The 25,816-nt window shown below is 44.9% G+C and overlaps 1 protein-coding gene across 1 annotated transcript in view; it reads left to right on the plus strand.

Annotated features, from left to right (window-relative positions):
• The first annotated feature begins 16,226 nt into the window (after nt 1-16,226).
• LOC111156433 (coiled-coil domain containing 60) overlaps nt 16,227-25,816 on the plus strand; it is a 161,637-nt gene continuing 152,047 nt past the window's right edge. The window contains exon 1 of the mRNA XM_022517337.1: nt 16,227-16,316. Within this exon, the coding sequence (XP_022373045.1) occupies nt 16,227-16,316 (90 nt within the window). The remainder of the gene's footprint in view (nt 16,317-25,816) is intronic.

The following is a 25,816-nucleotide window of genomic DNA, read 5'->3' on the forward strand; positions in this document are numbered from 1 at the left end:
AGTGAGGCCAGTATGATTGTCTCACTTTAAAGATGAAGATATTGAGGCTCAGAGAGGTTAAATAATTACTCAAGGTCACACAGCTAGAATCTCTGTCAAGAACTGAACCCGAGTCTGCTCTGAAGTGCTACACTCAGTTTGTTAAGAGGTGTTCTCCAGAACAGCACACCCAGAGGTCTCTGTTAAAAAAGACACGTATAATGCAAAATAGGGAGCGGGAAGGAGGTTGGGAAGTTTGGCCAAATAAAACTGCACAATGTGGCGTATTATCACCCACTTGGAAAGTCACAGCACACAGCAAGAGACTGCCACAGGCTGTTCCAGTTATCTATTACTGCACAACAAACAGCCAATGATGGTTTGGCTACCACCAAGCTGTGGCCACGGTACCCAAGTGTTTGGTCAAACACTTATGTACATGTCACCACGAAGGTGCTTCTTAGAAGAGATTAACAGATCAGTAGTCTTTGGGTAAAGCAAATTAATCCTCCATAATGTGGGTGGGCCTCACCCAATCAGTTGAAGGTTTTACCACAAAAAAAAAAAAAAGACCAAACTCTCCTGAGTAAGGAAATTTTGCCTGCAGACCATGATGTTGGGACTCGAGCTGCAGCATCAACCCTTCCCTAGGTCTCCAGTCCCACCCTGCAGATTTTGAAAATCATGTATACACTTTACTGGTTCTGTTTACCTAAAGCACCCAGACTAATACCTTATATGTAAGATATTACATAATACTAATGTCTTCTATATAATTATATAATACTAATGTCTTCTATATAATACTATATAATACTATGTCTTCTATATCACTTATACCTTATAATACTAATACTTTATGTATATGTGACATATATAAAGTGTGTATGTATGTGTATATGCATGTATTTATATACAGGAGGGAACATTCATCTTTATTCCACTGTGGCTGGGCTTTCAACTCCAATGCCTCCTCCAGCAGCTGGAATTATAACAGCTACAGCCAGAAGTCCCATTTCCCAGGTAACTTTGCTTTCATCTGTCTGGCAACTCGAACAGATACCCAGAAGGGTGGGCTCAGCTGGGACTGCTGACCACAGAGTCTCCACATGTCCCTTAGGACAGGGCAGCCTAATATGCCAGCAAATAAGGTTGAAGTGGTATGTCCTTTTATGATCCAGCCTCAGATGTCACACAGTGTCATTTCCACCGTACTCTACAGGTCTCACATTCCAGGGCAGGGGATGAAGACCCCTCCTCTCAGTGGTGGTATGGGTGTGAGAGATTGTGCAGTGAGGTGGTAAAACCTCCACAGAGGCCCCGAAGTAAAGACATCTGTTTCCTCTTGCTTAACCTGGCTTTTCTCACGATTCTGCTTATGTATCATCACAGGTGAAATTGTGTGTCAAAATTCAGAAGCCGAAGTCTTCACCCTCCCCCTCCCACCCCTGGTTTGGAAATACGGTCAGAGCAGGTACAATCAGTTCAGTGTAGATGAGGTCAGACTCGAGTAGGTGGGTCCCTAATCCAGTATGGTCAGGTCCTTATAAAGGGGGGGAATTTGGACCCAGACAAATGCATACAGGGAGAAAGACATGAGAAGATGAAGGCAGAGGTTGGGGTTAGTTATACATCAGAGACTGCCACCAGCCACCAGATGCTAGGAGAGAGGCGTGGACCAGATTCTCCCAGCCCTGAGAAGGAACCAACCCTGCTGATGCCTCGATCTTGCCCTTCTCGCTCCAGAACTGTGTGGGAATACATTTCTATCCTTTAAGCCACCTACTTCCTGCTACTTTGTTACAGCAGCCCGAGCTGACTAATACAAGCATAAACTCCATTCGTGCATTCACTGACTTATTCAATCATATTCCAGACCCTTCGCAATTCTCAATACCAATACCATTGCCATCTCAATACTCAATACCAATGCCATTCTCAATACCAATCCCCCTCACTTTCTGTTTCCTGAAGATCCAATAAAATAATATACTAAGATATATATTAAATAGGAAGTGCGCAATAACCAGTCCCCTTTCTACAGCAGTATGTCCCCTCCTGGTTACTCCTGCTTCTTCCACTGACAATGCTGGTTGGGTTTGCCTTTCTTCTGAGATCTTGCATTCTGAGCCTCTCTTCCAGACATCTGAGCTGCCAGTCTCCTGAAAAGGCTAGAACCCGCCTTTTAAATAAGCTTCTCCTTAGGTGCCATGCAGAGCCCCCAGGCAGCCCCAAGGCATGGGTGTGGGGCTCATGAAGGCATGCACTTGGGGGCGGGGGGGAGGGAACCTTGGGACATTTTCTGGGTTTGATGGGGGCAGCGGAAAAGAGGAAATGTTGCATGAGCGGACACACTGCTGAGCCTCAGCAGGAGACTGTGCTCCATTTGGGCTCTAATAAAAATTAGATATAATGTATATATTCTATATGTATACACACACACACACATAATATATATAATAAAAATCAGCTGTGTGATTTTGGGCAGGTTTCTGAAACTCTCTGGGCTTCAGTTACCCAGTTTATGCAACCCGGATATCCTCAAGGATCCTCTTTCCTTCATGATCTAGACAAGATTAAAACAGCTATCTTTGTACAGGATACAAAGGAATTCAGCTCCCTCCTCAGCCTCCACCAAGCTAACTGCTCACTTGAAGCCCATATAGCATATTTGATGCCCATCTCTGATTCTCCCAATGTGAACCGAATTTTCTGGAAACCACTCTTCACCCACCTCAAACCAAGTAAATATGAATGCGAGGCCATCTCTGGCTCGGAGGGTGAGCAGGTGATCCAGGCCCGGCCAATCAGAGCGTCCCATCGCCATAGCCACAGTGATTAAGATGGCCATATCATCAATCAAAGATGGTCCTATGATCCTAGTCAATCAAATGAGAATTAGCTGTGGGACTTTGGGGGTGGGGGAAATACTAGGAATCAATACCTGGGAATGAACAGTTGGCCTAAAAAATAAAACTGCCAATTAATTTAGCAGCAAAAAAATGCATTTTCTGAGGAATAGCAGAGGATTACAATACAGACAAGCCAGCTACTGCAAAACCATAGTCCTCAGGGCAAAGGAGAGGAACCCTCTTTTATAGAAGACAGTGGGAGTTGGGAAGGCTGTTATAAACAAAAAGTCCACTGGAGTGGGGTGCCTGGGTGGCTCGGTGGGTTAAAGCCTCTGCCTTGGGTTCAGGTCATGGTCGTGGTCCCAGGGTCCTGGGATCGGCCCCGCGTTGGGCTCTCTGCTCAGCAGGGAGCCTGCTTCCTCCTCTCTCTCTGCCTGCCTCTCTGCCTACTTGTAATCTCTGTCTGTCAAATAAATAAACAAAATCTTAAAAAAAAAAAAAAAGTCCACTGGAGTAAACTTGGAGTTTGAAGTACAGTGGCTTCTCATTGGCTGAGCTGTGACAGTCTCTCACTGGCTGGGCTGTTGCCAGGGGAGGAGGAAAGCCTTTTACCACCCTACTACTTTACCACCTACCACCAAGGTCCCTCTCCTCTTTGGTTCTATAATTGACAAGGCATGGTAGGGCTTGAGAGCTCCCCCTACTGGCCTCCCAACTCCATTCTAAAGGAGGTTTCCTTTTTCTTAATTTTCACAGAACCAAAAAAAAAAAAAAGAGAGAGAGAGAGATTAAAAAAAAGACTCCAAATGTTGGGGCACCTGTGTAGCTCAGTCGGTTAAGCGGCTGCCTTTGGTTCAGCTCATGATCCCTGGGTCCTGGGATGGAGCCCCTAATTGGGCTCCCTGCTTCTCCCTATACCTACTCCCTTCCTATTTGTGCTCTCTTTGTCAAATAAATAAATAAAATCTTTTAAAAAAAGAGATACTAACTGTCAATAACATTATTTAAAGCCCTGGACCCTGAACCCAGCCATGCCTCGTGTATTCAGTTCATAAGCAAATAAACACTCCCAGCGTATTTTTTCTTAATCCAATCTGATTTTTTATCTCTATCACTTCCTCCCAAAGACACTGAAGACTCTATCACTTCCTCCCAAAGACTCTGAAAACTTGAGAGAATAGATGAATTTACAGGGTAGCAATGCAAATAATATAAATTCAATATCAGATAGTTTAGTTCCTAGACGTTCTTTGTTTTGCTAAGCGTCTACCACCTCTGCCACAGGGCTCAATGATCACCATTCCAAATTCCTGTTTATTCTTTGTATAGCTACTCCCAATGCAGCACCCTTCCCCACTATAAGCAGTTACAAATTATTTCCCTAAACAAAGAAAATTCCCTCCCTGAGGGGAATTCTTGTACCAGCTATTGAGAAAATAAAATTTTCACTCCCCTGCCTATTCAATGAAGAGGCTGGACAAGACTTCCTCTCGATTCCATGCAACTTAAAAACTCTGCAATTCAAAATACAATAAACCCATTAAAATTGTGGCCTAGGAGAATGTTTTTCAAAATGTAAGTCATAACCCATTAGTGGGTCTTGAAATCAATTTACTGGGTCATAACCAGCATTTTTTTTTTTTTAATGAAAAAGAACAAAATAGGAAAATAACCAGAGTACATCATATATAAGAGGTGAGTAGTGGTTCATGAAACTTTTATTCCAATTAGAAACTGAGAGGTGCTGGACACAACAGTGAATTAGATCATAGTATCAAATGCATTTCTCACCATGGTACAAAAAGTATGAAAGCTAATGGTGAAAATCAGTACTTGCTGAGAGTGAGAGATGTTAGTAAGTTAAAAAAAAAAAAAAAAAACAATAGCATATGTACTGTGATCTAATTTTTGTCAAAGAAAACAATAGAAGAGACAAGATACAGATGTAGATGTGGATATGATGTGGGAAACAAAGGCAGAAGAAAAATTACTAAATTTCCTTCTACCTACAGTCCATTGACAAATCCTTGAAATAGGGCAAGTGACATTCCTCTAAGGACTCCACTGCCTCAGTGTTAATACTTTGCTAAGGGCAAAATGCAATCCTAGCTTGAGCCCCCCTCCCCCTTTCCCCCAATCCTATAAGTGTACTTTAATGTATAAAAATTCCTTTAGAAATTTCCTGCATCTCTAAACCCCCTAAGATACGTCTTGGCAATCACCCCCCAAGCCTGTGGCCCACCGATATACATCTGAAGGGTCTCATGACTAAGGTTTTATTACACAGTAATAAATGACCTTTTCCCAGCTATACCTAGCCCCCTCAACGTCCTGGAAACCTTGCTTCCAAAATTCCTTCGAGACTTACACTATCCCCAATCCCTTCCCAACTAAAGTATATGATGTGCCACTCCTCATGACCCCAGGGCAGTTCTTTCTGCCCTTGGGTCCTGTTCCCCTGCTTTAATAAAATCACCTTTTTGCACCAAAAACATCTCAAGAATTCTTTCTTGGCCTCGTCTTTGAGCCCTAATGCCTTTCCCACATCATTATGTATACCAAAAACTAAATTACTACCCCTAGATGGGGGAGGAGGGAAAAATATTTTTCATTTTCCTTGTATACCTTTTAAATCTTGTTTAAAAAAAAAAAACCGTTTACTTCTATGATAAATTTAAATTTAACTTACTCCTACAGTAATTTTAAAAATTCATTAAAGCCTATTTTTATTTTGAAAGGTAAGTATACTCCTAAAACCCTTCCAAGAAGAGAAATATACCCAAATATTAACAGTGGTTTTGTTTGTTTGTTTGTTTTCCTTAACTCTTTGTTTTAAATGTCCCCAGCACAGACAGGTGTTACTGTAAAAAGAAGAGGGAAAGGGTCTGTCTTAATTTCAGGATTCTTCAGTAGGAGAAGTTTGCAGATAAAACTAGGAATATCAGAACATAGTAAAGGGTGGGGTGGGGGGTCAGGATGGAAGATATGCAAATCCTTTGAATGGATTTTCCACACCAGCCAGCTCCCTTTCTTCTTTTAGCTACTGTCTGAAGAAGGTGTATATTCGAATGCAGCTATTATATATTCCAAATGTCATATTCCTCAACACCTGTTTGAAAGAGTATATTATATCGAGAAGGAAGTGTCACTGAAGCTATGAGAAAGATAGTTTCTACCAAAGTCACAGGACTGTCAGACAAGAAACAGCTGTGTCCTTCTGAGGCTGTCCTTGACCAGGATGTGGACAGCAGCAGAGGACAAAACCCAAGAGGGGTGGCAGAGAGTCTCTTCAAGGAAGATATTGTCAGGAAATTGAAAAATTGGGCTACCCCATCCAGACTGTCTAAACAAGGACGCCCGAAAGAAGGTAAGAGCGGGAAAATTGCCTCCCAAATGGTGAGTTGAATTGTGAGCTCAAAATTATAAGTTATAAAAGGAAATTACAGGGGGAAAAATGGGAGGGAGGGAGGAGAGGAATGAGGGAGGGGGTAAAGGGAACAATAGTGGTGGATGAAATTCTTACCTGTCACTTTTCAGAAGAACAGGGGGAAATGCAGCCTGGGAAAGAGATGCATTTGGGGTCAGAGAAACACAGATATGGACATTTCCAACTTGTCGTGGTAACCATCAATCGAGCAGCCTTGTCTAGAATGCTGAGCGCTCTGGGATCCGGGGAAGAAGCTGTTATGCCCAAGCTTTGTGCCTGGGATGAGAAGCCATTGGTTCTTGCCTCTTCTTTTCAGAGGGTAATACTTTCAGCTTCTGGGTGCAAAACGGGGAAAGGAACCCACAGTTACTTTTATTTGTGTGTTTTTAAAGTGACTCGGGCACACGGGTTAGGGAAAATCTGAAATACGACAAAAGGCCATCTCCTGTAAAGGAAGATAGGCTTTATGCTATACAATGGCTTGCGCCCCTGCCCACCCCAGCTCCAGATCCACTTTCTACCTGTCGGGCCCCAACTGGCTCCTGTGCCTTCTGGCTTCTGGGTGGGTTGAGCCAATGGGAGCCCCTGGGAGGAGATCAGAGGAAAGGAGTGGGGAGTGTTTGGGGCATCCTTAGTGTGAGTTTGCCTCAGACTGAGGCTAGGTATCTCAACTACAGATCACCACTCCTCCCAAGGCCCCTTTCTCTACAAGATCTCTCTCCTTCAGACCCTCCCCTCATCCCCTAGAGATGGCCTCAGCTTCATGGATTCTAGCCCTCGGTCCCTGCACTTTGTCCTTGCCCCCCCACACCCATACTCGTGGAAATGGCCACATGGTAGATACACCTGCTTCCTATTACCTTGACTCTGCCATCCTGTCCTGCTGGGCCCAGACCTCCCCTTGACTCTGCCATCCTGTCCTTCTGGGCCCAGACCTCCGCTTGACTCTGCCATCCTGTCCTGTTGGGCCCAGACCTCCCCTTGACTCTGCCATCCTGTCCTTCTGGGCCCTGACCTCACCTTGACTCTGCCATCCTGTCCTTCTGGGCCCAGACCTCCCCTTGACTTCTGCCATCCTGTCCTGTTGGGCCCAGACCTCACCTTGACTCTGCCATCCTGTCCTGCTGGGCCCTGACCTCACCTTGACTCTGCCATCCATCCTGCTGGGCCCTGACCTCACCTTGACTCTTCCATCTGTCCTGCTGGGCCTAGACCTCACCTTGACTCTGCCATCCTATCCTGCTGGGCCCTGACCTCTCTCAGTCCATCTCTCTCCTCTCTCTCTTGCCTGAAAGTCAGCCTATGATATACTTTGTTTTCCTCTCTTTGGTTTTTTCAAACTTCACATATCTTGAAGATCGTGCTGAATGTTTTCTCTTTGCTCAGCTTCTACCCCACCCATTCTCTACTCCTCACCACCATGTTCAGTGCTTCTGGAGGCTGACCTGTATGGACTCATCAACAGGTTCCTTTGCCCTGTGGCATCTAATTGGGCCTTGCTGTTGGGGGGCCAATTACAGATTGGAGGTACCTGCAACAGATAAGCAGGCAAGAGGAGAGTGAGCTTTAGGGTTCATCCCTCCGCCCCCTCCCTGCCAGGTTGCTGCCGTTGACTGTTTCCCTCTTCAGAAGGCCATAAATCCTCCAACAGGGCAGCTCTCCTCTATGAAAAAAAATTATATAAATATCTTGAGGCTTTGAATAACCTCACTTTTCAGAGAGCAATACTTTTGATTGATTGCTAGCAGTTAGGAGAGGGAAGACCACCCTTAATCGAGTCAGAGATTGAGCTGATTTCAAGGTGATTTTTAGTCTTGGCAAAGGAGGGTTCTTTTCCTGTTTACTCTTATTCTTATAGTATTAGACCATCAGGGGATTCTTTTTTTTTTTTTTTTTTATTTAAATTCGATTAGTAAACATGGAGTACATCATTAGTTTCAGATGTAGTGTTCAATAATGTATCAGTTGCATATAACACCCAGTGCTCATTGCATCACGTGCCCTCCTGAATGTCCATCATCCAGTTACCCCATCCCCCCACTGACCTCCCCTCCAGCAACCCTCAGTTTGTTTCATATACTTAAATGTCTCTCATGGTTCCTCTCTGATGACCTCCCATTCAGTTTACCCTCCCTTCCCCTATAATCCTCTTCATGGTTTCTTATAGTCCACATATGAGTGAAACCACATAATTGTCTTTCTCCTGTGATCTCCCTGATATGAGGAATTTGAGAAACAAGACAGAGGATCACGGGGAAGGGAGGGGAAAATGAAACAAGACAAAACCAGAGAAAGAGACAAACCATAAGAGACTCTTAATCTCAGGAAACAAACTGGGGGTTGCTGGGGGTGGGGAGGTATGGGGTGGCTGAGTGATGGACATTGGGGAGGGTATGTGCTATGGTGAGTGCTGTGAATCACAGCCCTGTACCCCTGAAACAAATAATATATGTTAATAAACATATATAAAAATAATTATCTTTCTCTGATGGACTTATTTCACTCAGTATAATACCCTCCAGTTCCATCTGTGTCAATGTAAATTGACATTACAATGTAATTAACAATTACAATGTAAGTGTAAGTATTTGGATAAATACTGTTCTGATGGCTGAGTACTATTCATATATATATATGACATATATGAATGGATAAAGAAGATTAAATATATATAATCTTTTTTATCCATTCATATATATGTCATATATATATATTTATATATATATATAAAATCTTCTTTGTCCATTCATCTGTCAGTGGACTTCTAGGCTCTTTCCCTAGTTTGACTATTGTGGACAGTGCTGCTATAAACATTGGAGTGCAGCTGCCCCTTCGGATCACTGCATTTGTATCTTTGGAACAAATAGCCAGTAGTGTAATTGCTGGGTCGTAGGGTAGCTCTATTTTTTACTTCTTGAGGAGCCTCCATACTGTTTTCCATAGTGGCTGCACCAGCTTGCATTCCCACCAACAGTGTAGGAGGGTTCCCCTCTCTCCACATCCTCACCAACATTTATTGTTTCCTGTTTTGTTAATTTTAGCCATTCAGACTGGAGTGAGGTGGTATCTCATTGTGGTTCTGATTTTTATTTCCGTGATGCCAAGTGATGTGGAGCATTTTTTCTTGTGTCCATTGGCCATTTGTATGTCTTCTTTGGAGAAATGTCTGTTCATGTCTTCTGCCCATTTCTTGACTGGATTATTTGGTTTTTTGGTATTGAGTTTGATAAGTTCTTAATAGATCTTGGATACTAGCCCTTTCTCCATCAGTGGATTCTAAGGTGAAGGAAGAAAGGAGGGAAGGTGGGAGGGAGAGAGGGAAGTGAAAGAGAGGAGGGGAAGGAGGGAGGGAAGAAGGAAGTTTTCCAAGACAAAAAGCTAATTATGTTAGCCAGAATTTATTTTGTACCTATTATGTGTTACATTTCTTACCTAGCATATGTATTAACATATGTTTTGTATCTAGTATATGTAGATGACATAAAAATATAGGCAAAGAGATAGATAATTATGTCGTTTAACCTGCTAATGGCCCTATAAGTTCAGTGATTTGGTTTTTATTCTTTATTATAAGGAAATTGAAGCTTATATAAGTTAAGAAACTTGCCCAGGGTCACCCAGCTAACATACAGGATTAAAAAATCAGGATTTAAACTCAGTTCCATTTGGCTTAAATGAATGTTTACATCTTATGTAAAACAGCAACTTATAAACAGGATGTGTGGCAGGGGTTCCTACCCCGTCCCTGTGTGTTAGAATCATCTGGGAATTTTCTTTTTATTTAATTGAAAATTCAGTGATGCCTAATATTATATTTTAAGTCACTACCTCTACAGAGCCGTGCAGAGCCTCCTTTATTATCCTAAGCCCTCAGAGCCATCCTGCTATCCCCAGGCCTGGGAAAGTCACATTTTGAGGGCATCAAGAAATTGAGGAGAAGAGGGAAGTGAAACCGAAGCAAGATGCGTGATGTACTTGTTTTGTGGGGCTGCCCGAACAGATTATCACAAAATGAGCGGATTAAAACAACAGAAATGGATTCTGTCGAAGTTTTGGAGCTAAAGTCCAGAATCGAGGCAGTGGCAAGGAACATGGTTCCTCCGAAGGCGCTAGGGGAGGGCCCTTCCTTGCCTCTCTCCTAGCTTCCGGCTGTTGCTGGTAATCTAGGGTGTTCCTTGGATGCAGAGGCATCCCCGAAGTCTCTACCTTCGTTGTCACATGGTGTTTGCCTTGTGTGTCTTCTGTCTCTACATTCAAATTTCTTTCCACTTCTAAGGACACCAGCCATGGGATTAGGGCCCATCCTAAACCAGCAGGACCTCACCGTACCTTGATTATATCTGCAAAGACTCTTATTCCAAATAAGATCACATTTACAGGCACTGAGGTTTAGAACCTGAACACATCTTTTGAGGGGGACACAATTCTATCCATATAAGTAGGAAGCACGTACTGAACAGCAAATTGAGGGCGACTTGAAAGTCCATGGGAATACCTGGCAGGGGAGTGTTTTCCTACCCAGGATGGGGGTTGGAGAAGTCTTCTGTGGATAAAACAAGGCTGCTCCCCCCCCAAGGCTAGCGAGTAAGTTTTCCAGATGGCTTGGAAATCCCAGTTGTCTCTGCAGGGCTTGAGGATACGACCCCAGGTCACTCTGCTGAACTATGCATGCGTGTGCGCACACGCACACACACACACACCCACACACCCACACCCATCTTCAAATGAAAGAGTGTCCAATCTGTGCAACAGAGTGCTGAAGTCAATCGCTGAGTCAATCATCAAACCTGGGTTAGTCTCAGGCAATCTCCACCGCTAACAACGTGCTCAATCCCACTAGCTTCGATTTTGACCTTTGTAAAATGGGACTACCAATTCCATAATTCCAACCCAACCCCCAGCTCAGGATGCTGCGTGATGAAGCATGGCCAAATGGGGAGCATTATTCATGGCGGAAGCTTGGGCTGCATCCTAGAATCCAGTGCAGGGGAATTCACTAAGAATATTCCTGAAGCCACACTACTTCCCCAACGACTGCGCCTGGTACACCAAAGCAAAGAAGAAAAGAGGAGGGAGGGGATCCTAAACATTGCATTTTCTTCTCCTCATTTACAAAGATCCATCCTTCTTGGGGTGGAGCTTGGAGGGTAAGGCAGAAATGGGCTCCGGGATCACAGACCTCCCAAGGGTCCATGCAGCAAGTAGGAACTCTTCTTTAATCTCACGAAGTACAGGTGTCGTCGGAGGGGGTGTGAATACACATTAGCCAGTGGTATTTCCTTCTGGCATCAGTTCATTGATAGACTGCCAGCTACCAGGTGTCAAGGGACCCCCAAGTTTTCCTTTTGCCTTGGGCCCCATAATTTGTAAATCCGGTGCTGGCATTTCCGTAGAAACACCCAGAAGGAGTTCTCTGGGTGCTAGCTGCAACACAGAAAAGTATATTAAAGATATTCAGAAAACGATGACTTTTCCAATAGGTTTTTAATGCCAAACATATGTACTCCTCGCCAAAATTCGAGTGTTTAGCAGATTCTGAGATTTCACTTCAGCTACCCCAGCTGGCGTCCGACACTCCACAATTTTTCTTCTACTTGATACATCTATTTTTAATCCCTTCAGATGCCTTTCTTTTTTGGCAAATTGGGAGGAGAGAGTGCCTGTCGCTCCGCATCTTTCAATTCGTATTTTGCATAAATCAACTGGGACTTAAGAATTAAACAATCACTTCATATCTTAGTTGTCAAATATTTCACTGTTGGGAGATGCATTTGCATATCTGAAAACATGTTGGCCTCTCGGTACGTCAGGGATGGGGAGAATATATAAAGAAACTCACCGGGATACGGATGAGAACAACAGCAAGACAGTGATTTGGGACCAGGTGGTCAAAGAAGGTAGCAAGTCCACGGCCCTGTGTAGATGAGGGGGAGGGCCCGACCTCCCTGGTTATTCCAGTCAACATTGACCTACGTCAGGTTCCTCAGAAGCAGACCCAGACCAAGAGTTTGGATAGAAGGGGTTTCCTTGGCGGGGGGGGGGCATCCAAGCAGACCTCAAGGGGGTGAGGAAGCGAAACAGGAAAAAAGAAGAAGCCAGTGCTGGGTCATCCGTGAACAGGCAGTTGCTACCAGCACATCAGTCCTGAAGGAGACCTCTGAGGGAATACAGAGCACACTCCAGAGATGTCCCACCCGAGAGCCCAACAGGTAAGGCATTAACCACAAACTCCTGCCCGTCATTATTTCCGTCTACCCTGTGCGTGTTAACTTCTCGCACATCCAGGCTGCTCAGCTCAGAAGAAAACACAGGCTTATGGCCTTATGGTTCCCAAACTAGGCGCCAAGGCACCCCAGGGTGCCACAGAAAATTTGCAAGAGAGGATAGGGACATTTTAAATGTTTGAGGGAAACAAAGCAATATCTATCCAACACTGTGTGAGCTATTAAGGGGAGGTAACTCAGTGGTATGGGTTGACTTGTGACCCCCCCCACCTCAAATTCATATGTTGAAGTTTTAACCCCCAGTACCACAGAATGTGGCCTTATTTGGTTGAATACCTCTAGTGCTGGGGAGCTCATTCTCTCCCTATGGAACATACCCCTTCCTAAACAGAAAAGGGAAATAGCATGCCTCGAGCCCTTATTGGGTACGAGGCTCTATAAATTATTTCACTTAGTGCTCCCACCTGTATAAGGAGGGCATAACCATCACTGTTTATATATGTGGTAAAACTGAGACTTGGAGAGGTAAAATCCCTTGGCCAGGATCTCATTACCAACAAATGGCAGAGCCAAGATTTGAACACAGGTCTTTTCAATTCCAGAGCCTTTTCTATTTGCAAATGTTACATGGCTCTTACAGGTGGGTAGAACAACAAAAGAAAAGAGGAGCTGACATTTACTGAGCACTTCCTTTTCACTAGGCCTGGTTTTTTACATGGATTATCTGTTTGGTTTTCTTCATAGTCCTAGAAGATTACCCCTGAGGCTGCTCAGCGGCCAAGTACGTCTGGCCCCAGAACTTATGCCTTTTATTTATGTATTTTTAAAGATTTTATCTATTTATTTTAGATAGAGCAAGCGAGCCAGGGGAGGGGCAGAGGTAGAGAAAATCTGGAGCAGTCTCTGCCCTGAGCACAGAACCCGATGAGGGGCTTAATCCTATGGCCCAGAGATCGTGGATCTCATGACTCAGCTGACTGAGCCATCGAGGTGCCTGGAGCTTATGCCTTTTAAAGGGCAATCTGCTATGCATTTCCTTATATTGAGCCTAAACCCTCTTCCTGTTCTCTGGATGCCTACAGAGCTAGATGAGTCCTTCTTCTCCAAGCCTGCCTCTCAAAGTTTTATGAAGACAGCCCTTTGTCTTTCTGTTCAGAGCTAAACATTTTTCCGTCCCATTTCGCTTCTCATCCCAACTCATCCCCAGCCCCATCTACAGAACAACGCTTGGCTTATCTGCATCTTTCTGAAAGTGCTTTCTGATCGCTTAATGCTGCCCACAAAGGAAGCGAGAGAACTTCCTGTGGAAGGGAAGGTCAGACTTAGTCTTCAGACGATGGTGAAAAAATTATGACTTCCAAGCATCAGCGTCTGGAGCTGGGTGGCAGGGCATTTTGTACTCAATGGAGGGTCACCTTCCAGCGGATGCCTTCTAAGGAGAAACTGGGGTCATTGCATGGCCATGATGACATCATAACCATCAGCAGCTCAAGGTTTGCAGATAAAACACGAATCAGGGGCGCCTGGGTGGCTCAGTGGGTTAAAGCCTCTGCCTTCAGCTCAGGTCATGATCCCAGGGTCCTGGGATCGAGCCCCGCATCGGGCTCTCTGCTCAGCGGGAAGCCTGCTTCCTCCTCTCTCTCTGCCTGTCTCTCTACCTACTTGTGATCTCTATCTGTCAAATGAATAAATAAAAAAATCTTTAAAAAAAAAAAAGGGAACAAAATTTAAAAAAAAAAAAAAAACACGAATCAAATTGATTTCGTGTGAAATAATGCCAAGGATAAAAGGATGCAAATCAGAACATGTGCCATAAATCTTCTGCAGGCTGAGAACCCACCCCATAGGGTTATTGGAAGACTTAAATAAATTAATGTATGGAAAGTGCTCAGTAGAGCACCTGTTACGGAACAAGTGATCAATAAATATTAGTATTAATATCAGCTGTGAAATGAACATGGCATGTAAAAATGAGTAATTCTTAAAAAAAAATAAAAATGAGTAATTCTTTCTGGGGATGGGATGTGAGGAAATAATACTAATAGTTGTCAAAAGGACTCCTTGTGTGCTCAGCCTTTATATATATTATCTGTTTTAATCCTTGACAACCTGTGGAAAAGTTATTTCCCCATTTTAAAGATATGGAAGCCAGGGCTCAGAAGAGTTAGGCATCTTATCCTGGGTCATGCAGCTAAATGGTTAAGAACTTGGGTTTTAGGGGCGCCTGGGTGGCTCAGTCGTTAAGCATCTGCCTTCAGCTCAGGTCATGATACCAGGGTCCTGGGATCAAGCCCCTCATCGGGCTCCCTGCTTCCTGGGAAGCCTGCTTCTCCCTCTCCCACTCCCCCTGCTTGTGTTCCCTCTCTCACTGTGTGTCTCTCTCTCAAATAAATCAATAAAATCTTAAAAAGAAAAAAACTTGGTTTTTACCCAAAAAGGGCTGGGCTTTTTTTTTTTTTTTTTTTTAGATTTATTTATTTTGGAAAAAGAGAGTGAGCCCAGGGGGAAGGGCAGAGGCAGAGGGAGAGAATCTCAAGCAGTCTCCCCACTGAGGGGTGAGCACAGAATGTGTAGGGCTCCACATGGGGCTTGATCCCACCACCCCAAGATCACGACCTGAGCCAAAATCAAGAGTCTAATGCTCTATCGAATGAGCCACCTGAGTATCCCAAATGGTTCTGGTTTTGAATCCCAACCCAGGAGCTTTCTGAGTGACTGGAAGCATGTCATTCAATTTCTCTGTGCCTCAGTTTCCTAGTCTGCTAAATAGGTTAATAAAATACTTTCCTTAAAGATGTGCTGTGGAGAGTGAATCGATATATGTACAATACTCAGAGCAACGTTTAACACATTCTAAATACTCACTAGAAATATACATGTATGGGGGGCTTTGAAGTATGCATAGGAGTTTGTCAGGCAGAAAGAGGAGAGAACTGTGCATCTCAAGTTAAAGTAATTGTGGGGCTGAAGGCAAACATTTAGCTCCCCAAGCTAAGGCACAAGAAATCACTAGTGGGTTAGTGGCAGGACAGAGCACAGTTTGGAAGGAAGGAGTTGCTTGTAGTTTGGCAGACAGAAGAGGTCAAGGTCCTCAGGTCTAAGAGGAGAAACCTGAGTTTGGAGAATGTGGCTCCCTGGTTAGTGGCCAGCTCCCAGCCGCCAACCCAGCGGCTCAGAGGAGTTCTCGACTCCGCCCCCACCAATCCCAGCCAATGAGGAAGCCCTGAGCCGCGTCTCGTTGCCAGGCAACTGAGTTGGCCCCTTCCTGGCAGTTAGCCGGCTTTCTTCAACTAGCAGTGGAAACCTGAGCCTCACGCCTGGGCCACCTTAGGGTAGAGGTCTGGTGGCCCCTCTGTGGGCCCCCTTCAGATTTTGTCAGTGGAGTGTTTTTTGTTTTTTTGTGGTTTTTTTCGTTCGTATTTTATTTTTGTCTGTAGGAAAGATATCTCCTTCCAAAGAAAGGAAAGCTCCTGAAAGTCTGTAACTTTCTAAAAACTTAAGTAATTCCGTACTTGCCTGATTCCATCCCCTCTGGACTTGCTTATCCTGTTTGTGGGAAACCCAGATGACTTGCTTTCCTTACTCCTGGGTCAGAAGCCTATTTGGAATCTGTGTAATTGGCTTTAGGAATCAGGAAGAAATTGCTGGAGCCTCCCATACCAGTGGCTGCTGAAGTGGAAGATTCTGGAAAAAGAAAAAACAAAACCTTTGAGGGGCCCAGGCTATGCCTGAGGGATTTTCAAGATGACCAAGATACCAGCCACCAAGAAGATGCAGAGTGCCCCCAACACAGGGGCCCTCTGGCCCTTTTATGCCTCAGAACATCTAACACAGGTAGGTCTTCCCGCTCTGCCGAAACCAATCATGTTTTCAAGACCAAGTGAAATAGGAATTAGCCTTCAGGCCAACAAGGGACAGAGGAAGAGAGGAGTCATGGTGTAATTAAATTGTCGAGACACATCCCTGTTGCTATCACTGGTTGGTTTCTCGTAAAGAATGAAAATGCCAGGCAGAACACTGAGCCAGGCCATCCCATTAGCCAGTAATTCCAAAATGATAGAATAAATCAGCAGTGACACAGTAGAACATCAGAAAAAAATTAAGATGAATTGTAGGTTTGCCATTGGAGAAATTATTTTCAGAGATCCACTGGGCTTGAGGTACGGGCACACCCTCTCTCTTATGGAAAGACTCCAGAGTCAAACTTTCAGTTGTGAAGCCTGAATTTTCTACTCACCAACTACTGAGATAAGACAGGTTGCTTAGCGTCCCTGAGCCTTTATTTCCTTGTGTCTACAAAGTGAGACCAGGAACATCAACTAGGCAGAAACAGTGTTAGGACTAAGGAAGCTATGGAAGTTGGTTAGCAGGGTGCTAACACTTGATAATGTATGTATGTGACATAAAATACTTTTGTTGATCAAAAAAAACAAAAAACCATACAACAGAAAAATCATTAATAGGTACTCAATGACCACAGTCAAGTGTTTCTGTTTTCAAATGATCATTACTGGACAGTTCTGTCTTGGTTAAGTGTGTCTTTTGTTATTGTATCCACACACGGTCTATTCCCGCTGACTGGCCAAGGTAGGGGAACAGTGGGAAGGAGGGTCACAGGCAACCCCAGTCCACTGTGGTGTATCTTATGGCTCCGAGTCCTGCCCCATAAAGGAGGGCCTGGGGAGAAGTCGGTGCACAAAGGAGAGCTTAAAAATCACCCTTGGTTCCCCAGTAGTCTAAGGTGTTTCTGAGCTTCTCCCTTCTAAGAATTAACACATCTGTACCCACCCCTCATTTTTCAGCTCTCTTAGTGAGCTCACTCTGCAAGATACAGTCTTCCTGTTATCTCCTTTCATTTCAAAATGATACACAGAAGTGAGTTCCATCTGGAGCCGTCCCCTCTGGGACTGAACTTCCTTAGCAGTGGGGGAAGAGAATGAGGAGTGAGGTGGGCTTTTTGGAAGCAGGTGGAGTGTGAGAGCATGGGCTGTGGACCCAAACAGCCTGGGTCTGAACCCTGGATCTGCCCCTTAGCAGCCCTGTAACCTTGGGCCATCTTCAGAATGTCTTTGCTTCTGTGTTACCACCTGTCAAACGGGGAAATCTCATTGTGCCTTCGCTTGATACATAGCAAACACTCCCTAGAATTCAGTTACATTGTTGGTTTATCCATTCAGCAAACATTTATGGAACCCCTATTATGTGCTAAACACTTGCTCTTGTATCGAATGGGGCTTGATTTTAAAAATTTCATGATCTATAGTGTGTATGTTTGGGAGGTGAAGGATAAGAAATAGATAATGATAATGCAGAGTGAAAAGCATCGTTGGGTATTGTGAGAACTCAGAGAAAGCTAACGCGTGTGTGTGTGTGTGTGTGTGTGTGAGAGAGAGAGAGAGAGAGAGAGAGAGAGAGAGAGAGATTTGAAGAACTAATGTACCCAAGTAAATGCAATAGAGTTTTCCATCTTGGGATAGAGAGATGGAGGAAAGTAGAGGAAGGTACAGAGGTTGGAATGGCCATGTCTTTCTTGGAAAAGGGTTGGTGAAACTCAGGAAGGTCAAGAAAAGGGAAGGAGGTTTCCAGGGAACTGTTGAATAAACTAAGACTTCAGACAAAAAAGTTTCATTGAAATCCCACTGCCCTTGCCCCACTTTCTAGGAAATCATAAAGACCCTAGGGAGTCACTGGCTCACATCTGAATTATCATGCTTTTAGAAATTGCAACTTTTTAGAGCTACTGTAAAGCACTGGTTCACTTAAACGACGCTGACTAGCAAGAGATGAGCCACAAGGAAATGTGTACAAATTAGGATCCACTTCTGGTGTCAAACCAAGTCAAACCAGTAATAACTACAGAGATGTTAACGCCAATGGTAACAGCTGGCACAGCCCGAGTATTTACTACCTGCTGGATTCCGAGCTAGATCTTCCAGAACCATCTGCAACACTTTAAGGTGAGCTGTTAACCTCCTCACAAGATAGACAGCAACATGAAGGCCCAGAGAGAACAGATCCCTTATCCAAGGACACTGGCCAGCAGGGAATGGACTTGAACTTGGATCTGTCTCCAGGGTTCCAGTGCTCCCTGCATCCGCATGCTAATCAAGCAGCGAGAGGTTAGCCTGCACCACAGGGGGATAGAAAAAGAAGGTCACCAGCCAGTCACTGGCTTCAGATCGCCTTCAGGTTTATTGGGGAAGGGAGGCACGGGGAGGGGCCACATAGAGGCCCCCCTCACTTGGCCAGGCAGCCAAGTGAGTGTCCGCTGAGGAGTGATTGAGGAAGGAGCTGGTTTCTCAGAGGAGAAGGGTGAGGCCACATTGGGCTGCATGGGAATCCCACCAACTATGGGTCCACCATGCTCTAGTGCAATGACACATGGGGGGAATCCCTCCCCAAAGAGTCCTGAAGCTCTCTGAAGCTAGGCATTTTCCTTCTTACAGGAAGGAAGGTGCTGCGTCCTAATGTTATAATGGCACCCTGCCTTGCGCAGTCTTCCTGTAGTTTTGAAAACCACAAATATGATATGCAAATCCTCTGCTGGAATGCCTTTTGTCGAGCAAACCTTGTAGTTCCCCTCACCCCCACATTGGGCTCTCTAATCTTTGAGGGAGTTCCTTTTCCCTTTGTTTCCCAAGGAAGCAAAGAGAAGACTAATGGGATTAGCCATGGAGAAGGGAGGCCAGCATTACCAGGGATACATTCTCTTCCTTTAAAGGGGCTAAAAAAAGAGAGGCACTTGGCACACACACACACACACACACACACACACACACACACACACCCCAATGTTCTAGAATGGAAATGCAGAAATGGCATTTGGCAAAACTTCTAAAGCTGTGGAATCCTTTAGACAAGCTCTGTCTCTTGGTGCCTTAAATTTCTACCACGCTGTCATTAAACACCCAGAGAGAAAAGTAGGAACCCTAATTTGGGCAGATCCTGACGCTGCCAGGATTCCTACTCAGAGCTTTGTTCATATCCTAGCTTAGCAATCTAAAGAGAAGATTCTTCAGCAAACAACGTGAGTTCCAAGCCCAGCTTTACCACTTGTGGCCTTGAGCAAATAAATGAGTTCTCTGAGCCTCAGTTTGCACATCTGTGAAATGGGCGCATCACATTTTTATCCAACTTAAGATGCCTTCCATTTCAAGATGCATCATCATCTTTTCGTGCCACTAAGAAGAAAACTGTACTGATTAAGCTATAACCTACTTTCAATTATGAGATATGCCCCAGTTTGAGAGATGCTAAAAGTGGAAAGAAAATGTGTATCTTAGAATAGATGAAACAGCTAAAAGTGCTCCCCTGTCGCAGGGTGTTTGGGGATTAGATGAGCTGATATGGGTAAAGCTCTCAGAACAGAGCCTGGCACAGAGTAAATACTATGAACTATGAGCCTTTATGGCTTTATGGCTTTGTTGAATCCTCTGGCGGCTCTGGGACAGAGGTGTTCTTATTAACCCCCTTTAGCACCTGGGTAGACTGAGGCTGAAAGAGGTCTAGGGTCTAGTTCTCTGCCAAGAGGGGAGAAGGGGGCAAATTAAGCAGAATCCCAGGTATAGAGGAGACTGGCCTGAGCATCTCCCTCACTCTCCAGCCTCCACCCCTGTCCCATTCATTCCCCCCCACCCCTTGATGAGAACAGAATTGCCCAGATAAGGTCTCAGGGGTCCAGCCCAGTGTACCACCAGTTGGGCTGCCTGGAATCAGAAAAGGAGAACGAAGATATTTCAGAAAGAGATCCTCCAACAAGAGAAACCTGGACTCTCAGCATAAGACGTTCTTAGCCGCACAAACATGCTATGATTTTCCTCCTTGTCCAGACAGGAGAAATTGTGGCCTGCAGAGGTTAAGTGGCAAGTCACCACCCATCTTTGTTGGAACTGGTCTCAGCTCTGGGTGATTTCTCTGGCCTCTAATCACAGAGGCCACGCCCCCTGCCCTGAATCACTGATTATGTGGTGGGGGGGGGGGGGGGGGCGGGGGGAGAATAAAGGCTCCCCGGACCACTCAAGATTCAATTCTGAAAAATGTGGCCAGCTGCACCTTCATTTTTTATACGACTCATGACTTAGGCGAGGGAAATAGCAACCAGTCTTTTTCTTTCTCCAAGGGATTCTTCTGGCTCCGTTGTTAACTGCCCGAGACAATTGCAGAATTCAAGATGCTTTGTTTTGTTGTTTTCTTTCTGCCCTGATGCTTCGGACTGGTAATGCCTGCTTTGGTGAATCTTGCTGTGTCTAATTGCAGGTCCGTGTGACAGTGAGCTCCCCTCCATGATAAATTGCTGGGAAGGTGCATGTTCATTACCTCCTGACACGGGAAGAGCGATAGGCACTTTCTTTATGCTGGACAAAATGAAGCAAGCTCTTTGTCTTGGCTCCAAAGAGGCAGCTGCTCTGCAGGGCAGGGTGGGGGAGGTTGCGGGTGGGGGCAGGTGGAAGAAACACATCAAAGGACCTAATGGATGTGATATAAAGTTAGTGACTAGGGAGGAGCCCTGCCTTTGAGGTCATGGAAAGGGGGGTTCAAATCCCCTCTTTGACAGTCTCTAGTAGGTCGTTCTGTGAAGTGGGTCCAGTTATAATCAGGTCTACTGCATCGATGTTTGGAAAGATTCAATAAAACGACACATGTGAGATACTGAGCATAATATCGGGACACAGTTAACCCTCCCTCACACGCACACACCCCTAGCCCACTGGCCAGTAAGTGATAGCAGTAGTTATTACCAGTGCTTCTTGTTCTTGGACCAGACAGGAGTGTCTCTATCACCACTTTGGAGACGTGTCATCCCAGATATGATGAAGTCTGGAGGAGGCTGTGTGTTAACTGCAAAGTCACACAGTGTGGCCCATCATTAGTGAGGCTAAGTCCCAGCTTAAGGGGGGAAGGGAAGAAGGGGGTCGAGGGTTATTTTTTAGAACTGGCCTGAGAGTAGATGTGCATGAAGAGTGAGGTGCTGTTAACTGGAGGAGAAGGGTCATTCTGGTGGCAGAAATGTTTGACTCAGTTAAAAACCTGAGTTGTAGAAAGGGGAGGGTGCCCCTATCATAATTTGAGTTTCTTGGATTTAATTCTTGGCCTAGTCCCATCATTCATGTTTGAATCCCATGAAGACCCAGAAGGAAATGAAAAAAAAAAAAAAAAAAAGGAAAACTCTGTGTATCAATTGGGATCATTTTGAAAAGCAGTGACATAAACAAATATGAATTTATTTTCCTCATATAAGAAATCTGGAGGTGAATGTCTGCTAGTATTGGTTCAGAAGCTTGCTAATTTAGGAACAGGCGGGTCTTTTCCCCTCATGGTCATAGAATCGCTGCCCCAGCTCCAGGCATCCCATTCCTATCCCAGCACAAAGAGGAGAAGGATAGTGTGAGCTATGTTTGTCCCTTTTATGAGGCAAACAAAGGCCTTCCAGGAACTTTCCTATTTCCTCTTATGTTTCATTTGCCAGAATAGTGTTGCCTGCCTTTTCCTACTGCAAGAATGCAGTGTGTCTAGCGTGAGTGTGGAAAGCAAGGGCAAAGGAGAAATGAAAGTATGAGAAAGCTCAGATATTGGTTGTCCCAAGCAACCCAGTGACTGTGGGGCTCTGGGGCCAGGGGAAGGTAGAAGCCCTCAATGGAATCATTCAGTCCTTCAAGGAACATTTGTATATGACAACCATGGTGCTAGGTGTTGGGGATAGAGAAGTGAAAAAAGACAATCACATGGGACACCCTTCTGGAAACTCTGAAAAAATATGTAGAGGGATAATAGGAAGAGAGAGAGTAGAAACAGTGCAATGTGCAATGTGTGCCTGGCACACATTTGTGGGGGAGGGGAGCTTAAAGAAAATCAGGTTATATACAAGGCTTTGCACAACTATGGAATGAGCCCTGTCCTCGACACCCTTTCAGTAATCCCACAGCCTCCAAATACTCAGCCGTGAGCTGTGAAATTCAGAAGCTGCAGTATCCATGCGGGGTTCGGTGGCAAGTAAGCACTTACAGAAAATCTGACAGAAGCCAATTAAACCTTTATTGGACTGAATAAACCAACATATTTTTCTCGGAGATCTTTCTGACAGCTAAATTCAAAATCATGATGGTCGGTAATGGGATATCTTCTATCACGAGATGGTGGCGTTTTTCCTTTCTAAATTCCTGTGTTCACACTCTCCTGAGAAAATGTCTTGCAGGGCTCAATTTTGATCGAATGCCTTTCTGCCTAAATTGGAATTTATGCAATCGGTAGTTTCATTTAATAACTCGAAAATTAGCCATGTCTGGCAACCAGCTTGCAAGCCTGGAAATGCCTCAGGGTTTCTGGGTTTCACAAAATGAGAAGATTATACTGCTGGGATGGTTTCTGGGATGGGTTCAGTGTTGAGAGGGCTTCAAAGAGTCCATGGTGGGCTGTAGCTCAGTGGTAGAAAAGACAGGGACTAATGCCCCAGAAACCTGTGTTCGGATCTTGCCGGATGTCCCCTTGAGGGCAAGATCATCTCCAGTAGAGAACCATGACAGTGAGGGACTACTAGTGTCCTCAACACCTTGTCCCAAGTTGAATGCTTCTCTGATGGTGAGACATTTCCCGTTGCAATAAATGATGCCATTGTGTACCCAGCTGTTCAGGCAGAAACCCAAACTTCCTCTTTGACCCCTCCTTCCCCATCAGCCCTTAGGTCCAGCCAGCTGCCTCAGGGCGGGTGTTCTGCAGGACTCTGGCTCCTTCCCCAAGGTCACTGTCTGGTCCAGCCTACCACTGTCTGTAGCCCAGACTATTCCACCGGCCCCTGACTGCCCTCATTACCTTCAATTTGACCTTCTTCCAACCCATTCTCTTTCAGTGCAAGTAGGATATGGTCATTCCTCTGAATAGAACAATTAAATGGCCCTCCATTGTCCTCAAAATGAAGATTAATGTCTTTAATGAGGTTTAAAAGGCTCTGCAGGACCGGGGCCCTGCCAACTCTGCCTTCCTCGTTTCTCATTACTTGCCTCCGACTAGAAAGCCAAGGTAGTTTTTGAATATGTCATGCTCTCTGTCTTCTTCCTCCTCCCGAAACATCCCCTGCCCTTGTTCCTCCGGGATTCCATGACAAGATGTTTCCAGAGCTCTGGACAGTGGTGGGAGAGGTATGGCCAGCTTCCAATCCCAGCTCTCCCACTACCTGGTCAAATCATTTAACCTCCTTGCCTTCTTCATGTTTATCTGCAGGAGCAGGAAATTGAACCTCACAGTTTTGGGGTCCCCATCCTGCCATGAGACTCTGGAGAGCAAATGATGGCCATCACTTGCTGAGTATCTGTGGTGCGTCAGGCGCTTTGCATACACTGTTAAAATACACCCATGCCACGGGCAGGTGCATTTATTACCTCTATTTGCAGAGATAAAGAAACTGAGGTGTAGAAAGGGAACTTCCCCCTGAGACGCCCAGAAAGTAGATGGTGGAGTCAGGATTTGAACCCAGGACCGATTCACTAGACAGACCCGGTGCCCTTAAGATAAGCCTGTCGACTGCAGTAACAATGGGTGGTAAGCAGACAAACAGCTCTCCGAAAGGGGCACCTGTCGAAAGGGGCACCTGTCGGTTTGATTTTTAAAGTGTATATTCTCGAATATCTGGCAGGAAAAAGGAAAGTGCCAGTCTTAGCTGGAGGCAATGCAAACAAGAATGTGACGGCGCCTGTGACCACAGACAAGGACATTTGCATTTTCTTGAGCTCTTGCTAAAATATGCCAGTGAGCTTTTCTGGAAGAGAAATGCAGCTAAGGCTGGAGTGGGGGGAACCCTGGATGTGGCTTAGACTCATCTTTCTAAATAATGCTCATTTCAATGAAGATTTATAAGTCACTTCTAATGAAAGCCGCATTTCTAAGAAAGGCATATTTTGATCCTGGGTCAGTATGCTGACAAGACCTGCTAGATAAGACAGAACGGAAGACAGGCCCAGCTAATGAGCAATGAGGTTCTAGGGTGTATGTGGCTAAGATGTTAATAAGCGTAAGCAGCTTAATTGGGTTGAATAATTTGGGCAAATATCTAGTTAAATGGATTCAGTTTGAATCCAAGCTCTGACCCACTGAATTTTTTATTTTCTACCAAAAAAAAAAAAAAAACCAAAACTCTGCATCGTAACTGCCTGTTGATTTGTTCAAGCCTACCCCTAAACTTGGAGCTTTTTGAGGGAAAGGACCGTGCCTTGCTTACAATTCTATCCCCAGAGACTAGTGCGATGCCTGGCAATGGGTAGAAGTTCACTTTTCGTTAGCATCTGTTCTCAGGATCAAGAATAATCCCAGGTACCAGGTACATCCCTCAGGGAACTATAAATCCATCCGGACCAGGGCCACAAATGTTTTACTCACAGGTCATCTGCAGCATGTGCTGGGTGCGCCATAAATATGGATACCATGCTGGTACTTGCTAGGTGTGTGATTTTGGACAAGTTATGCTCTGGTGCCTCAGTTTCCTTGTCTCGCATATGGAAATTGTAACAGTCCCTGTTTTGCAGGGTTGTTGGGAACATCAACGGATGATGCTCAGAAAAGCCCCTAGCTATGAGTAAGCCCCTTTCCCCTGTAGTAAGTGCTCCTTATTTAGTGCTCCTTATTACATAGCACTGTAGTAAGTGCTCCTTAAATGCTGTCTTTTCATATTCCCGCTTGAGGATCAAAGCCATGGGCTCCCAAATATCAAGCATTAAAACATTTAAATACTGACATTTCCAAAGACGATGACTCTCATGCTGATCATTTTTATGCATTCAGAAAAAGGCAGCCAAAAGAGTAACAGGACCAAAATGTTGCATTCCTGAGAGCCCTTGAAGAAAATGCCCAAAAGGCAATTAGCGCATGACTTGCCTGTGTTGTTAAGGCTTATTAACTGATCCCATCCTCTGCGAATCATATTGCTTCTTTGATATTTTTAGACCTTTTAAAAGAGGCCTTTCAAAACTCAGGTAGCCAAGCTTGTTGGTAGGTACCAAGAAATGTGAGCTATGAATCTGGCATCTTCATAGGAATGGAAATGGAATGGAAAAATGGCAGACATGGGGAGCCTTCTCTGCGGGGTCCATGGGAACTGCCGTAGGCAGCCTGAAGGCTTCTGTAGCCTTAACTAGCTCTCCTCACCTTTTCCCTCCCTGCCTCAAACCAACAAATCATCCCCCTTGTCCCCCTTTTCTGAGGCTCCAAGGTCTGCAATTTAAATGATCTCAGTAAAGGGCAATTCTTGAGTTTCCTTGGCCTAGCACACAAACTCATGTCTTAGCATGATTGCCTTGGAACCAGGGCCATGAATTACCCAGGCTTCTAAGTCTTGGTTCTGCTGCCAT

This window comes from Enhydra lutris, unplaced genomic scaffold (assembly GCF_002288905.1).
Source record: "Enhydra lutris kenyoni isolate GAN:26980312 unplaced genomic scaffold, ASM228890v2 scaffoldscaffold46, whole genome shotgun sequence".
Classification (NCBI taxonomy): Eukaryota; Metazoa; Chordata; class Mammalia; order Carnivora; family Mustelidae; genus Enhydra; species Enhydra lutris.